We start from the raw sequence: 18597 nt of genomic DNA, 5'->3' as shown, positions 1-18597 counted from the left end.
ATGAGATATCGTGCAAAAGATTCTACCATTGAAATGAACATAATGCTTTCTGTTTCATGAAAATTTGTTAAGCATTAAAAGTTATAATTTTTGATAGGGAGTTAATTCCCACCCATCCTGTGTACTATCTATAAAATACAAGAGGTATAGTTAATTAGAGCATGAGAAATACGTAAAGTGCATCATTACCTAATAATAACTTGCTTTTAAATACAATTATTTTCAGTCAGTTGGCCTGCTAAGTGTCTAACTTTGCCACCTTTGAATAGAACCGATTGTAAGAACATAAACAGATTTTATTGTATCTTAACTTGTTTGGTGAATAAAGAATCCAAAGTAGACTAGAAAATAAAGCCAAATGTGTTACCTGCTTATGTGAATAATATGTCCATCATCTACATTTCTTTCCTTCATTGATTTGATAGCTTCTCTCGTGCATATTGAAAGACCAAGGACATTTGTATCGATTATTTTCTTCCAAGATTCAGTATCTCCACCTAGGGAAACAAGCAATTAAATAACAAGGAAAAGTACTTCTTCCAGACCTCTATTAAAATTAAGTATTTCTATGAAATACTAGTAGCGTCAAAAAGTGTATACACACCTTGAACTTCCATAGACATTTTATTTTAAAACCTACAAGATTAAAGAGCATGGAGCCGATTCTCCTACGGTAGGGAAACCGTTTCAGACATAGAGTTTGTGGACGCGAGTGGTGATATTTGAAAGGTCCGAGTCCCCTAAGCACATCAGTTATGTCAGAAATCGGGTTGGGCTCTGAAACTCTATAAATGGAGTCCCGAAGTTTTGGGCTCGGGTCTCTTCCATATGCCTATTAAATACGAGAGTTCCCCGATGTGGGTGGCGGCGTTGGAAAGGACTGGGTCCCCTGAGCACAGTGGTGATGTCAAAAATTGGAGCCGGGTCCCTAGAAATGGGATCCTGAAGTTTTGGGCTCTGGTCCCTTCTATTCGCTTATTATTAAACATGGAGTTGCTGGACGCAGGCGGTAGCGTTGGAAAGGTCTGGGTCCTTTGAGCACAAAAGTGACGTATCGCAGAAATCAGGTCCCAAAATTTTAGGATGTGTCGTAAATTTTGCTGTGGCTTAAACTCAATACCTGATTACGCCAGACAAAACCATCAACTCAGTTATAGAAGAAAAGATAAGGAAAAAGAGAGACCAACAATTCGAAAGATATAAATATCCATCAAATGCTTTTCACTGCACTGTGCACATATTAAGCGCCCTCGTTCTGCTGTGTAAGTTGGAATAATATGATTTACTGCTTCATGGGAACTGTTGCAAATGACTGATACGGAACTTTGTTAATCGCGACGCATGAACAGTTCCCTCTCATTTTGCCTTCAGTGTTCACTCTCTTGGTGTAAGCAATCGAGTATAATCGTTCCAGACGATTTCTTGTAAACGCTGTTTCAAATATTGCCAAAACATTTATTTGTGCTCGATTTAGCGAGTATTTATCGTTTTAGGAAACAGATTCTTTTCTGTCTGTCCATTGTGTTACCTTCCCAAAGTTTTTAAAAACTGTTAACGCTAAATGTGTCGGATGCGATACGAAAAAGAGAGGGAATGTGTGATACGATCTATACGAGCCGCAAATTCACACATCAACCTTCATTAATCATTTCGCGATAAATTAAATACGGTCGCTATGGAACTGCAATACGAAGATTCTGAAAATCGAAGCCTTTGCAAGAACTGTATCGACATTTACCAGGCTCGCAAATGGCAAGTTAACTCTAAAACAATTCAAGATTATAACGACCTATTTTGCCCACAGTTCTAAATAATTAATCTGTAGTAATAACTACACACTATATATAATTCCAATGATCACACAATAGTTTTACTTGTGTATATCAGTATATTTTCCATTAAAATACTAATTACTTCATAGTAATTTGGGTAAATGTTTATCGGAAGAGGTCCAGAAGTACGTAAAAAAAAATACAAAAGTTAAGGGAGAAATGTGTAAAGAGCATGAGATGGGTAAGAGGTACTTCCGAATGTCCATCTTATCCTCTCATTACAGGCATGTCAGACTTGCAAATTATGTATAAATGCTGTTAATAATTAACAAAATTTGGATTAGCCAAAATAAAAAGATAAAAAAAAGTGTCGGTAAAGTGAAATACAAATAAATTTAGAAATTACATTCCTCCAAACATGGGTTCTATTTTAACATCCCATTGCCCCATTAGGGACTGCTGCTTGCGGTTCTGACTTGAGGTCAGATATTGTCTTAGTATTACGAAAACGTGAATTTATCATCTACTTGAATTAGTTACATCCGGCACACACAATAAATCATGGAATGCCTGGAAAGTTAAAAAAAAGGGAGAAAATATTTCGTCTGAATACCACACATTTTAGCTTTGGGACTTCTACAGACAAATTCTGACCAAAGCATACATTAACTAATAAATAATAGCGTTACAGTTTCGGCAAATTAACTTTGCCTTCATCAGACACATTATGAAATACAATTTCTAAGACTACAGCTTATATACTGTACTTCTTAAAATGAGAGGTGGTCACATGCAACTTTTAATGATTCAACTTTCACCTGAGAGCTAAACTTTTAATTGGCACACCTATGTATGCTCAATGAGTAACTTTCACATTTGAGAATCAAATTTTTAATTGACTATCTGCTGTTCAATACATCTGTTTTTACCTCTTCTTTCTTCTCTGGTTTACTAGATAATGTAAAAGTAATTTCCTATTGTCATTAATCAATAAAATGTGTATATGTATCCATACGCGAGGGAGTGGGACTATCCAAAATTAAAATCCTAAAGCCACCTCTGACTGCTAGCCTTAGCATGTTGAAGGTGAATTACTGGAAAACTAAAAAAAATTGTTGTGAAATGACTTGATACTAGACCGAAGTAAGTTTGTTTTATCTTCGTTTCAGCTACAATGTGGAACGGCTCTCTTGAAACTATCAATCAATTTTCCATTTCTCTGTAGGTAGCTTTAAAAAAAATTCATTCATTTTTATTGAAATAGATGTGAATAACACTGTTAATAAAAGAATTGTATCTAGACATTTTTCCAAGAAGTAGAATAACATCTAAAATTTATGATAAAGAAATAGTTATTCTTCTTATAGAATCTGTTATAATTACTAAACAAAAATTCTCTTGCAGAAATCCCTTCCTGGACAGAATTCCTCGTCTCGAAAGATTAGGCAGAACTGGAATTCCCGTTCTGCCTAAAGATAAGATCATTTAAAATATTTTCTACAAAGTACTGGAGGGTAGTTAGCAGGGAGTAATCTACACCCCTCCAACACCCCCCTAACACCCCTCCAAATTTCTTTACACACACCCCTGGATGCAAAAGGAATACTCCCCCAAATCCAATTGTATCAATCAGTATCATATAGGTTATTTATTACATCAAGTTAAAAAAGGTTTAGCGTTTAGGAAAGAAGGCAATATTCTTATTTATTTATTTCACTTCAAAATACGAAGCGACCTCGTTCTCATGTACGGCTTCGAGAAACACATGACCTCATTGTTTCGGGTGGTGTTTCTACCGAAACAATTGACAAAACAGACCGCTGATACCTACCCTCCTGGGCTCCGCAGTCGTTTCCGAGTAAAGAGGTTAATGGGCAGATGCAGATTACTGAAATTGGCAACGTCTTGAGCGGTCATTCACCTACCTCCTCCTCAATAAGGAAAAATGTGACAATATAGTAATAAGCCTATACCAGATTCAGTTGGTAAGTGCTACTCTGGAACAGGCTCGCAACCAGAAGGGGGCTAAGGAGGGCCTGACCCTCCCTAAATTTTTCATGTCCAGTCCAGAGCTCAATACAAAATGCACAATTTAGATATTTATAAGATAATTTTTAATGACTTGACCCCTCCTAACATATTCATGGACCCCAAAGCTCTAGCTGGTTTCGAACCTGCTCTGCGAGTGGTGTATCAACGGACGGACGTTACAAGGGTGTGATCAAGACGTTTTTAGAAATGAAGAGATCGATCGAAGTAAGAATTATATATTTTTTAAGACTGAGTCTAGTGTTATGCAGGAACGCATTTGGCGCTAGCTTAATTTTTGTAAAGTATATTTTGATTCACGTAAATTCATTGAGCGGAACAGGGCTCATTGCGAGTCACTTTTTTAACTAAAATTTACTTTTTTTTTCAAGTTGGTCACTAAAAGTTACTTTTTTTAAAAAAAAAAAATCTGTCACTAAAAGTTACCTTTTTGAGAGGTAAAGTGATTTTTCGTGTGATTTATGTTTTACATTGGCAGTTTTCTAAGAGACTTATAAAAATAAATGGAAAAGGGCAGAGCCTGTTAGTCATTACTCTTCTCAAAGCTTCAGTACTTGCTACCACATGTAAAACAGTCAGCTTTTATTCTTTCTAAAGCACAGTGGATGGTTGGTGGATGCTTAAGCTTTCAAGGTGTGGTTGAGGACCCTTCTGTGCAGTAACGTAGCGTGAAGTTTTGAAATGGGTAGGCTGAAATTAGATTCGTAGGTAGAGGGTGGGTAGGGGGGCCCAATCCCCTGAAACTTGCAGTTTTTGTTGTATGTATATATGAGTGTAAAGTGAATTTAAGTTACCGCCCCCCCAAAAAAAACTATCCCACCCTTATTTAAACGATCACGTCTTAGTGTTATGACTACGCTGTAATGCTTGATAGAAAAATGCTAATTCATGCAATATATTTTTCATACAATGCAAGAAAAAGTATGAGTGGTTCTGCTTCATATTTCCCTTACACATACGGTTTCCTTACATATGCAATACTCGGATATCACACATACACTGTATTACTGTTTCGAAGAAACAAATGGGGGCCGCGGTGGCTCAGTGGTTGAGCGTTCACCTCTGGTGCTAGGGGTCCCGGGTTCGATCCCAGCCCCCGCCAAGTGAACTTTGTGGTGGACAAACACCGTGTGCGTGGGTTTTCTCGGGGTTCTCCCGTTTCCTCCCACTTTCTTCATTCCACCATTTCATTCATTACTCATCATCACCGTCTCCTTTAGCCTAACCGGCATAACCGTGGGACGTAAAACTCAAAGATTTCATTTCATTTCATTTCGAAGAAACAAATAAAAACGGATAGCTAATGTTATAGGACGATCTTAAGTGTAACTTCCCCAAATCATAGACAAAATTAAGCACTTCACCCACAACAACACATATCAGCATACTAATGGAAAACAGTGGAGCAGTAGCTCACAGTCAATTGATGATTTTTACAGAAAAAGCTATTTTTAGATTGAAAGTATGAAAATGAGAAACTATAAATCATCTGAGGTCTTCAGTATCGATCTTCGAAAAACTTGCGGATAGCAACGCAACGCAAAAAATACAACATAACTGCTATGTCAATTATCGAAAACTAAAATGTAAATTTTACGCTGTGATAACGCAAACCAGTACGCAATAAACTCCCTGATGAATTAATACTATTCATAATAACATAACATTTTTATTCTCTCTGGCTCTCTCTCTCTCTCTTTTTTTTTCTTGGTCAAAACTCGTTACTGAATGTGAGGTTCTAAATTTTTCATAGTCTCTGTTCTATACTTTCTTCCAAGACCGCATCCTGTCGCTTTTGTTTCCCCAAACACCCGAAAGGCTAGCCTTCGTCAACATTCGTCCACTTTCGTTGCATCATGTTAAATTTGTGTATAGCTCAAGAAGTTTTCGTCTGCTGAGGGTGGCGGGAAAGCGATTAGCACCGCCCCATTCTCCTAATTCCATGAGAGAAGCGGAAGGCAAGCCGCCGAGAGCCTTCAATGCTTTCTTGCAGAAGCTTCGCTTCAACTCGCTTGATGTTTAAACAGCGTATTATATAAAATAAATCCATTTTAATAAAATTAATTGCATCAATATCCAAAAGCAACATTTCAGGCTGATGTATAAATAAATGGATAGGCTAAGCCTTATAGCCTTAATGGACACTACGTCCCTGCTTCTGTGTCTATTCTTTCTTCTATCATAATAATCTTTTAGTTTTCTCTCGTAATAGTTAACGCTCCGTTCAACGTTGTGTGAATGTGTTTGTGTGGTTCATCATTTTCGTCTTGTGTTATGTTTCTTGTATGTTCTTCTTAAGAGTAGGTGATGAATTTGAATATTTTACGTTTTTGAGTACTCTTAATGCGAGGTTAAATCTAATGTCTGGGATGAAGAAATTCGGAAATAGGCCAGAACTGGTTCCACTTACTCAGAAACTTTTTACATCTGCTAAGTCTGCTCACCGTAACTACAAAGTATACTTTGAAAACCTAAGAAAGGAGGAAGCTCAAAAAGAAGTAAAGAAGAAACAAAAGAACAAACAAAGAGAGAGGTGATGGAGAAATTGACAAAGGGAAAAAGGGCATGATGAGATTTTGGTCACTTTTTGTGTGCTTTTGGCCATTTTTGGTCACTTTTCCATTATTTACAAGAGATTAGACCATTATGTGCCTTGGGATTATTAAAATTAGGGTATATTTAAGAAGACAAAACAGAAAGATACAACATATTTGTAAATTGAAAAACTGGATTTCTGGAAAACAACTAAATCAATGAATAATTTTCTTATGAAAGATATTCAGAGCCAATAACGTAGCCAGGAAGGGGCAGGAACGGAGATTAAGAGATCAAATATTACAACAATTAAAGTTAACAACAGGGTTAGAATATTAAATGAAATGAAATTGGAACTATGTACAGTATTAATTACTAAACGAATGTGATTTCAGCATGGGACGAGGGAATTTTTTCCCAATTAATACTTAAAAAAAAAAAATCACCCACTAAAACTTGCTGGGGTGAATAAATTGAAATAATAGCAGAATTTTGCGAAATAATTAGACTACAATAATTCGTATGCAATCAATTTACATGTAATTACTAGGTAAAATAGTGGGGGTTAATTCCTAATACAGTGAAACCTCTCTTAACGGGCATCTCTCAATAGTGGACATCTTCGTAAGAGGACAAACTTTCTTACTTTTCCATGCCATAAATATGTGTGATGTGGTGTTATGAGAGAAAACCCTTCCTTTTAGGGACACCTCTCATTTACGGACAATCGGTCCCACCGATGTCCGTTTTGAGAGGTTTCACTGTATTACTTAGTTTAATAATAATAATGAATGCTCAAATGTGTGAACTTACTTTATTGAACCTACCACTGCAAAGAGTTGATATTATTATTATTATAACTATTATTATTATTAGTAGCATTAATAATAATAATAATAATAATATTGCATTAGTTGCGTAAAAAAATATACTGTTTTCTCGTTTGAGTTTGTTTAAAAATTATATCACTATTCTGAGAGCACACTCCCCCCCCCTTTTATTTTGAACACCCCCCTAAGTAAAAATTTCTGGCGTACTTACTGGTAGTTAGGCAGAACGGGAAGACACCATTAAAAATCTTGCTGTTTTGGTTTTTAAAAGATTTTGAATTCTTGTTTTAAAGTGCCAATGGAATAAAACAACTTATTTTCGACAAGATAAATTTTCAATGAAGTACGCAACGCAAAATTGAATGGAGATCAACCTTTACACGGCTGTGATTCTCACAACAACGTTTGATCAATCGATTGCCAACGATTTCATTTCGACGTCACACCGAGTATGAGAAAGTCGACGCTAATTGGCTCTGGCTGAGAAAGGAAATCCAATGAAACCGTTCGTTCCTAGTATATATATATATAATATACCTGAAAAGGCTTTTCTCCTTCTATCTGAACAAATGTTTTTGTTTGATTGAACAGAACTGCAAAAGTTTTTTAAATATTTCAATTAAAATAAATTGTGTATTGCATTAAATATGACACATGGGCACCATGAACTGGGGTCAACTGATTCTTAGCTTGAATGCTGTCATGGGCAATCACCTCAGCCCTCAAGATCGCCTGGCTATGAACAAACTCTACCGCGATTACGTCTTGTATTTGCAAGCTGGTAGCAACAAATGCTTCCTCGATGTTGATCGCCTTGATCTCATGGACGATGAAACTTGTTAGATCTGGTTTGGTTACAAGGACCAGTTTCATTATATTTTGCAAGATGTCGCCCCTCGCTGCTCCCGCCGCTAGCTAGGCGTGTTCTTATGCAAGATCAGGACTGCCCTTGCCAACAGAAACATCGACTCTCTGGAGGGCTTGAAGCGCCATGTTGTGGGTCGAGAATTTCGTGCGGCAATCGCTGCGATTAGCGAAGTGATGGTGCAGCTATACAATATGCCTGATCGAGCCACATTATTTGAGCAAACAAGCATCTCTGCCCAACTTCTGTTTCAAATCAGCAAACGTCGTCTGCTGGCCATTGTGGATGGTGAATATCGAGAATGCGAAATCTCGAAAAATTATGCCTTTCAGCACAAAACCTGGTCCGTGCAGAAGAAGAAAGCTTATATAAGTTTCCTCCTCTCTATCGCTCCTCCTCTCTATCAGGCAAATGGTACCTTGGATTGGTCTTTTACCCTGCAATTCAGAATGATACCTCCATTCTCAGTAATAATCTTCAGAATAATCAGTTGCCTTTCATGCAAGAGGAGAAAACACTGGTGGTGGACCGTGTATTTCGAGATGCCAGGACAAGTGTGGAGGCAAATGGCATCCATTTTTATATTCTGCAGAGTAGGGCCCCTGAAGCTGCCCAGCACTTCACTGAGCAAGCCAATTAGTCACCAAAATGCGATTTGTCATAGATTAGTTCTTTGGCAAGCTGAACACAACGTTTCGCTACTTTGCTATGCTAATTCGCAATGTATCGCTGATACATGACTTTTAGGCGCTCGAAATTGTTTGTGCACCGCTCAATAAGTTTGTCCCTACGAACAACGCGATCCAGGACAATACAGCTATGGCCCAATGCCTACTGGATCTTATGAAAATGGAAAATAAAATGGTCCAGTTCGTTGCGGAGATTTTGACCCCATTAAATCTAACGTGGAGGAATGAACTTGGTTACATGCGTATCTCAGTTGTCGATATCGCCATGACCTTTCCGTGTCTCAATAAAGACGACCTCCGTCTCATTGCTTGTAGCGCCTATCAATTGGACAATGTGATCTCATACCTCGAGACTGCAATCAATGTTGACGTTGATCAGGGGCGGATCCAGGACCGACTTCTGGGGGGGGCGGTGGGTTGTCATACTGCTACTTTTAAAGGCTCCAAACTTTGGGATGGGTTTTATTTATATATAAAAAATATGAAAGTTTCCTCTTCTGGGGGGGCGATCGCCCCGATCGCCCCCCCCTGGATCCGCCCCTGACGTTGATGATGCTAAGGACTACGATGCCTCCATAGATCTGCAAAGACAAATGGCCAGACGAATACCGATTACTGTGCAAGCCAACGCTATTCTGATGAAGAGCATCCTACATTCGCGAAACTCTGGCCATTGCACCGAGTCTTTGAGACCCTACTTCTGGAACCTGATTCCGATTTCGATACCACCGTTGCGATCAGCGGAACGGAACTTCTAAAATGTCATCACCCGCGTCCCATGTTTACTAGGCAAATACAAGGGACCCGAGCCCAAACCTTCTGGACACCAGAATGGGGCCTCGGAGCCCGGGCCCAATTTCCGACATTACCGCTGTGCTTAAGGGAACCAGAGCTTTCCTACATCACTACCATCGTCCAGTGTTGAATTCAGGCATGTTCAAGGGGGCAGAGACCCTCTAGAATATATATGCGCAACCTAGAATATCTCTACACATACATTGAAATATTTGCTTTTTTCCGTTTAATTATTTCGGAAATAAAAGTGTATTAAAACCAAAGATTTTTTTAAAAGAAAATTAGTTTCTTCTTTTGCCCAACCTAATTAAGAAACCGCGTTCTATAAAGTCGAAGTCAAATAAAATTAGACACACATAAACGCTTTACAACGTTACTCAGGGAAAAATGGCAATATGTTGGTTATTTAAACCGACTATGTATAGAAAGGTTGAGAGGTAAAACACTATAGTAAGGACTATAAACAAAATAAAATAGGCTTGTAAACAAAATAAAACAGCCTGGAAAAAGGTTCAAATTATCCTTCATCTTCCTGATTCATTCTTCATATAAGTATTGTATAAGTTTCGAAGCGTGCTGTTTTAGAAGCCTTCTTTCACAGTTGGGAGGAAGGGAGGAAGGCAAATGGAGGTGCAATGTGAGGGTTTTCCACACTGGTTTCTAAAGAAAGGTTTCTGTGTTTTGTACTGTTTATGCATTCCGGCATTCGCCTACTGGGACTAGGGGAATTCTTTGGCAAAATTTTAGTTAGAATGGCCTTGCTGGAAGAATCCGGAAGTGTTTTTTTAATGTACCCTTAAATTTTTATCCCCCCCCCCTTTGTACAAAAGTCTAAACTCAACACTGCTTGCATCCAATAACTCCATGTTTAATAAGCGAATACAAGGGACCCGAGCCCAAAACTTCGGGACCCACGCTTTTGCTGACACCAATTAAGGAGATATAATATACTTTCCGCCAGAAATTTAACCAAGAATGATTCGCATGAACTTAACTCTGAAGAAGGGGTAATCCGTGTGAAGGACAATAAGAACATATGGGACCATTTATACACGTGCGGTTTGTAGTGCAAATTTGACAGTGTAACCACTGGCGTACTGGGTTATCTGACTGTATTAAATAAGAACAATTGAATTGTGCGGGTTGTCATTCGTAACTTGACCTATGGTTCCATCCTAATTATATCCTTAGTTGTAGGTTTATGACCGCTTGCGGTGATACTGTCGCATAAGATAGCTATTTCGTGAGTTATGCAGTGTGCGGACTTTTTATATTATTAGTTCTCTTGAGTAGTGTTAGTGGCAGCCCTGACTGCTATGTTTATCTGCAACATTTTTTTTTCTTTTGATCTTTTTCTTGCAAACGGAGGAAAACCAGAGAAATATATTCTTGTGCATAGGCCCAGTGACAACGCCACCTTTAATTTCTTGAGAAAGGAGGTAAGGGCGCAGATACTTTCTTTTTCTTTTTTCTTTTCTTTTTTCTTTTTTGTAGAAAGCTACTGTTTTGTGTATCGAAAATAATAGTTTTATATTGAAATACATTACAACACATGTCTGAAGGACAGTCGAAGGGCCAGATAATGCAACCGGGGAATGTGCCCGTCCCTCTTGTCCCTCTAGCGTCGTCACTGCGTAGGCCTCGCACACCAATCGCGTTGCATAAATGAAGCCTAATAGTTTGCATGATTGGGGATTGGGAATTGCAAAACGTATTTGAAATTGCATATTGACCAACAAACGATTTGCATTCATTTATCGAACAGTTTCGATCTTACATTCCTAATTGCAATTTTACTTCCTTCGTAAGGGTTAAGACGAATGCACCCTTGTGGCAATTCTTCCTTGTTCCAGATAAGAAGAATGAGTTTGTGTATCTTGTTCCACAACTTTCGCCTCCAGCTAAAATTAACTCAACCGAAATTTCGTCTACACCCGGAGATTTGTATTTCTTTAATTTCTTTATAGCGGTTCCTACTTCTTTTCGATTGGGTTCTGAAATATACGGCTCTGCGGTGTGTATTTCCTTTTCTCCACTCACATTAATTTTTGGCTGCGTGTTCAGCAAATCGTCAAAGTAATCTTTCCATCTATGTAAGATGCTGTCCGTATCAGTGAGAACTATTCCGTCAGCTTTCTTTAATATATAAGCATGAGGTTGATAGCCTTTCTTATATTCGTTGATCCCCTTATACATGTCCCGAATGTTTTAATTTTTACTATTATCTTCAAGTTCCTTAATTTTAGCTTTCAAACAATCGCGTTTCTTTGTTCTAAAAGTTTTGGAACTTTCCCGCCTGATGTCTACGAAATTTTGTGTAATTTCATTCGGATTTTGTAGGCAACGTAATTTTGCCTGTTTCCTCTTCTCTGCTAGTTCAATGCATTCCTGGTCGAACCATGGTTTGTTCCTACACGTTTCTTTTGCTGAAATTTTCATGCTATCTCTAATTTCAATCCAAGTATCCTCAACACTAGTGCACTCCGAATCTTTTAAAACCGAGAATCTCTTCGAGACTTCAATCTGGTATTCCTCTCTTACCTGGCTCTCTTCTAATTTCTTTAAATGAAATCTCTCCGTTATCGGACATAAAATATTACCTTTATTCAACGCTAACCTCTCTCTTATTATCGCTACTAACAGGTAGTGATCAGTGTCACAATCAGCCCCTCTAAATGACCGGACATCAATTATGCTAGATTGCCTTCTTCTATCTATTAACACGTGATCAATTTGATTATGTGTCTTTCCGTCTGGTGAGGTCCAAGTATATTTATGAACGTCTAGTTGTGTGAATTTTGTACTCTTCACGATTAGGTTTTTAGATGTTGCAAAGTTCACGAGTCTAACACCGTTGTCATTACTTTCCTTACGCAGACTTTCGTTCCCTATAATCGGTTTGAAAATATCCTCTCCTCCTACCTTCGCATTGAAATCCCCTAACAGAATTTTCATATGATATCGCGGAGTTGGTCAAATATCCGTTCCACTTCTTCAAAAAACTGTCTTTCATATCGTCATCCCTATGCTCTTTTGGACCATGCACATTTAAAACAATAATATCACAGGTTTGTGTCAACACAATGCAAAATTTGCGTCACAGTTTGTATAATCAGCATAGCATTTATAATTTCTTATGGTTTGTTGTTGTTGTTGTTGTTGTTATTATTATTATTATTATTATTATTATTATTATTATTATTATTATTATTATTATTATTATTATTATTATTATTATTATTATTATTATTATTATTATTATTCGGTTTCGGTTTCGGTTCGCAAGGTTTCCGAAGACCTTACGGAATGAATCTCCTTACGTAGAAGTGACAAATGAGAAAAAACTGTGGTGGAGAAGTGAAAATATCTTTTTTTTTTTTTTAGTTTAATGTCCCACGATTATACTTTTTACAGTAAAGGAGACGAATCTCAAGCAAAAATGGGGTAAGTAATGTATCTATTTTCTTTATAATCTATCAAATCAAATTACTGTCGTTTCGATCTTGTCATGTTGATTCTCAATACCTTTCAGTCAATCATTTTCATTCCTGCTTGGAATTTTTGAGTTGTGAAGAAAGTGCAGATGTTTTAGTTTTTTTTTTTTTTTTTTTAAAGACGATTTAGCCAGCTTCACATATAGGTCTACCTCAAACATAAATAAAGTATGAACTTATTTATCGAGCATCAACTTTGGAACCACGAGGGATGAAAAGAACTAAATCCTCACATTATTATTTTTTTTTTTTTTAATTTTTAAAAGTGGTTGGGGCAACTTCACATATACCTCAAATATATATATTCTCCTTATGCCCTTATTTATTGAGCACTAATTCTGGGACCATGTGGGATTGACAAAAAATAACTTTTTCATAGAGGTTGGACCAACTTCACATATACCTCAAACATAAATGTGCCCCATATGCCCTTATATATTCGGCACTAATTCTGGGACCATGTAAGATGAATAGCACTAATTAAGCAATAAATCTTGGTATAATAATTTTTGCATTTCTGCAACGTGGTTGTGCCAACTTCACGTGACTGGGCATCATAGTATATTTGATGGTAGGTCAAGTATGTACACGGAGTACTTCTACGAGTACTGTCTATTTCAATTCTTTTGTTATAAAAGATGTTCAAATTTGCCACTCTGCCCACTGCCCCCAAGCCAAATATATGACTGTTTACGCCATTGTACTGTGTACCTCAGGGTCGGATCTTGAATCCTGCGAACTACGTGTTCGCAGGAGGCGCCATGTGAAGTGAGCGCCAAACTGGAAAATGAATTTTGTGTTTTAAATAAGAATATTTATAAGGGAAAGTGTTATGATGAAACATTTTCCAAATAGCTTCAAATAAATATTGTAGAGACTGACATACAGATAAAATATATCAAAAGGACGCTTTGCATGGTTGGCTGTAAAACACCCCTTTACAGTTGAAATGGACTCTATATCAATTGGCAAAAATGCCACACTTACAAGTGATGCTAGTTTGAGGAAAATTTCTTGCGGCGCAGGGAGATTTTGAACAGTTTTTTTAAGAGGGAGAAAGGGAGATTTCTACGAAATTGAGATAAAATAAAGGGAAATTTAATTTTTCAATAGATGTAATTTTAAGCATAACGGTAGTACGACTAAAAAGAGAGGCATTCTTTTCACAATCACACCGTATGCACAAAATACAAATATAACAGACTCTTCATTGCTCTCCCAATAGCCCAGACCAGTATTTATATATTGTGCGCCTCTGTGCTCTAAATAATTTGCCGCCCCCTTCCCCCCGGCACAAACTTATGTCTCAAACAAGGAAACATACCCTGATTTTCCAAACATACCAGCTCTTGTTGAGTAGCAGTTTAGGTATTACAAGTTACAGAAGTTACAACGTAATTTTAAATGCCCTAATTCTCTCAATGATGATTATGCTCTGGAGTTCTGCTCTAAGGTAGATGTTCGACCCGAAGGTCGCTAGGCAAGGTGAGCCCATGGTAATTTACCATTGCTTTCCATGGGATGATGATGATGTACTAAGGATGGGACCTACAGCTTAATTTGGGATCCGAACCACTTGTGTCCCCACCGGAAATCGATCCTCAAACCTCTTGATTACAAAGCAGTTACCTTAATCACTCATCCATTGGGGACACATTCTCTCAATACTGGCATGTAATTTATTTATGTATGTTTTAATTACTGTCCGAAGAAAATGCATTCAATTAATTCTTGATCAACCGTTATGTCATTTTTATACTTAATTTCACTTGATCAACGATTCATAAAGTTTCTTGGCAGCAGACACAATTCCTTGTCAATTGAGATATCGGGGTGCAAAGTCCTCATAAGAATAACATGGAGGCATTTTAAAAAATAATCGAAAACGACCAATATTAGAGTTGAATTAATAGTTTTTGGGGTCGCTGAAGATGAATAGTGACAGTTTTATTACAATTCAACTTCAAGGTCATACTCCACTCCTCAGGGAGAGGGCGAGATTTTAAAAGTAATCGAAAATGACAGATATGTTGAATTCATAGTTTTGGAGGACGTTGAGTTTAACGGTATCAGTTTTCATGATGTTTAAATTCCTCACCCCTTAGGGTAGGGGTGGGAGAGGATTACTTTTTAAAAATAATCAGGTAAGTTAGCTAATTAGTAACTACTGCAATTAGAGCGAATGAAACACATTAACATATTTTCTTGCGCTTGCGCGGGACTATGCGAGTTGGTAGTTTTAAATATTCCTTTATTGTGAATCTTTAAAAAATTCAAAATTTTGCGGCCGCCTAAATTCTGCCGCCCTGTACTCGAGCACAGAATTGCATTTACCTAAATACGGGTCTACAATAATCCAATATTATAATGGAAAGGTCATTAGGATCAGGGGTAAAAGTGGATCTGAAAAGGTAGGAGAATGCATGACGTCACGCCGTCTTCCGTGCCTATCTTTGTCCATTGTAATTATTTAGGAAGTGGGAGATTTTCGGGAAGTGAGGGGACGGTGTCTCCCCCGTTTCCCCGCACTTTTGCCCCTGATTAGGATTATAAGTAACACTTTTTTTTTCTAGAACTCTCACTGTCAATCACAGAAGCGTATACATATGCTCGTTAACAATCATTATTATTAATCTATTCCCTCGTATTAAATTTATATGGAGCGATATTTTTAAACATTTGGTAATAGTTCAAATGGAAAATATAATTTTGATTATTAGTTATTTGTATTCAGGGATGCACCAACCAAGGATCCCACAGGACTTCTAACTTTTAAGAAAATTAACACGATATCAAGGTGCAAACACAGAAAATTATCTGCATTTTGTAGGCTACTCCCAAAAAATCTTCGCATCCAGAAGAGAAATATTGGGTGCGCCACTACTTGTGCTTACATTGTGTTATTCATTGCCTGATTTCGAACGTCTATGTTGGAGATATGAAAGGACTGAATTGTTTTATAGGCCTAAGGGGTCCTGAAGAGAATATTTGCGGGGGGACCTGATTTCGAAGTTCCGCCACTGGATCGAAGACAAATTAAATATCGATTAAGGCACATACTTCTGTCATTTGTTGTATATTAAACAAGTTTATCTAAAATTAACAAAGAATTGTTTGAGATTAAATGGACTAGCTTTGATGGCCATTGAAAATGACATGCTCAATAAAATTGATACACATGCAATACTAAGAAATTTTGCCAAGTTAAAAGCAAGGAAAATGCTTTTATAACATTAACTTTTCAGTAACAAAGAAAGCGAGAAATTAAGCTAATTACTAGAGAGCGGATTATAAGGTTCAGCACCTTTTCTAAAAATGTAGTTGTTATAACAACCAAAGTTCAAAATATTATTTGCGGGCACTTTTTTTAACTTTTTTAAAGCTTTCATTACCTTTATTGTTCCTTTTCTCTCTTTTTTTAAAAAATGGACAGAACAATGTGTTATTTTCAATCTAGTGTACACATTACATTCCATAAATTTAGACGCAATCTTGACAGATTTGCTAGGGATAAATTTGAACTGAATTTGCGAAACAATCTGTACATAGAAACTTTTGCAAAGTCAACTGGACTTCCTGTCCGTATGCTTACAAGATATGTATCACTGGTTTCCGTTGATGTCGAGCGAAGTTTCTCCGCATACAAGGATCTCCGAGCTCCAAGCAACAGAAACTAACATTCGAAAACATAGAAATGTTTTGCATAATCAAGTATGACCAGTTTCTGAAAACCCAGTAGTATGTAACGATTTTTCAAGCAACAATATTGCTCAATTAAAGTTTCTTTTTTTAAAATACCGAGTTGGTTTTAACCACAATTTTATTGCAAGAATGTTGAATGTTGTACAAGTTTAGGATTAAAAAAAAAAAAAAAAAATTTGCAATTTATGTCCAATGTTGAAAGCCAAGATTTTAACAATATTTGCTGGTGTATTAAATAAAGAATATTCATGTAACTGTATACTATAGCACTTAACAGAGATACCCTATGAGCACCTTTTTTGCACCTTTTTGAATAATTTTTCAGCTCCTTTTATCCCTTTTCCTACCACATTCTTGCACCTTAAGATCCGGTCCCTACTAATAAGAATAATTGTATCACTAGAAAGTACTACGTAAATATGCTTTTAATGAAGCGTCTATCAAAATCATACCTATGTTAATGTTAGACTTAAAGGGCATGAGTTTTATTCTGCTTCGACATTTGTTTCAGTTGTATTGTCAAAATACATCTTAGGTATATATCTTAGTTGTGTCTTGTGCTTATTTAATTAAAAAATATTATTAATTATTAAAATTGGAACTTTGTTCAGTATTCACACACAATCAATTAGTTATAATTTCGCCATTTTTCGCAAATATTCACAAGGAGACTACAGATAATGAAGAAATTTGTAATTGTAACCATTATCTGAAGAATTTTTGTTCGTTACAACTTTCTACTCTTAAGAAATGTCTAGAACCGGCTCTGGTGTAACGGGATACTCAGATGAACATAGAAGACAGAATTATCTTATACATGTTTTCTGTTATACAATATTAATACTATGTAATAATACGTTAGGAAATAGTGTCATATTTTTGAATGTCCCTATAATCTGAAAGTTACATAAACAGCAATTCGAAACTCTGTGGACAGTAAATATTACGAGAATAATGAATAGTTATTCATACTAATAGTCATTACGTAGAAAGGACGTTGAATAGCTGGCAACACCCGGTCAGCATAACTTTCGTATTTGAATGTAATCTAATTACTACCATTATTTTTCGCAGCGTTAGAGGTATTCAGATATTCGTGTGTTATATCCTACTGATTACATCATACCATGATTCTGCATTATCCATGAACTCGACCCTGACATCCAGTAGTTTGCTTGAAGATAATTTCATTGTGGTTTGTTGACAATGACTGCGTAATTCAATTCAATCCAAGTTAATTCAAGCACTTTTAAAAAATGTTGAGCTTAGTATAGAGTGAGAAAAGTCATTCCCGTAAAGGTGTGCTACTTATGTAACTCGCACTTACGTTAGTTAGTCAACACGTTACAAATTAGAAAGTTTCGGTAGAATGCACCATCAATTTAGGGGGTGGGGAATCAATCATTGAAAACCATTTCATTGAAATGTTTTTTTTTTTTTTTTTAAGGCAGTCAGAGGACGAGATTAAATCATAACTGAGGTTCACAAGAAGAACTGAGGTACACTAAAAACGGAAGTGAATTTCGTATGATATTTTGCAACTACGGTTGACTTCCAAATTATACGATCCGTTATTGAAAGCGTTACGTAACAGATATACGTTTTCCGGTTTCAATTCAGGGATAGAAGCGAAGATGGAGCTTATCTTTGATACGTTAAATCCAAGGAGAAAAGCCTTTTCAGGTATATATATATCGTATTTTCCGTATTTTTCGTTTCGCCTTCCGTAGAGTAAAAGTTATATATACGACCCTAAGGAGGCGAGACGAAAAATACGATTTTCTCGTCTTATCTCCTCTCGAGCCTTGAAAACCTTTATATCATTCGTCTCGAAATTTATGTTCTGATTTTTTTCTTAATTCCGTC

General features: G+C 36.8%; 1 protein-coding gene across 1 annotated transcript in view; it reads right to left on the bottom strand.

The window, feature by feature from the left end:
• LOC145693175 (dehydrogenase/reductase SDR family member 11-like) overlaps positions 1–18597 on the bottom strand; it is a 64858-nt gene that overhangs the window by 36895 nt on the left and 9366 nt on the right. Inside the window, exon 3 of the mRNA XM_081768945.1 lies at positions 368–497. Within this exon, the coding sequence (XP_081625071.1) occupies positions 368–497 (130 nt within the window). The remainder of the gene's footprint in view (positions 1–367; positions 498–18597) is intronic.

This window comes from Thermobia domestica, chromosome 8 (assembly GCF_964235325.1).
Source record: "Thermobia domestica chromosome 8, izTheDome1.hap1.1, whole genome shotgun sequence".
Taxonomy (NCBI): Eukaryota; Metazoa; Arthropoda; class Insecta; order Zygentoma; family Lepismatidae; genus Thermobia; species Thermobia domestica.
This window is presented reverse-complemented; position numbering and strand designations above follow the sequence as displayed.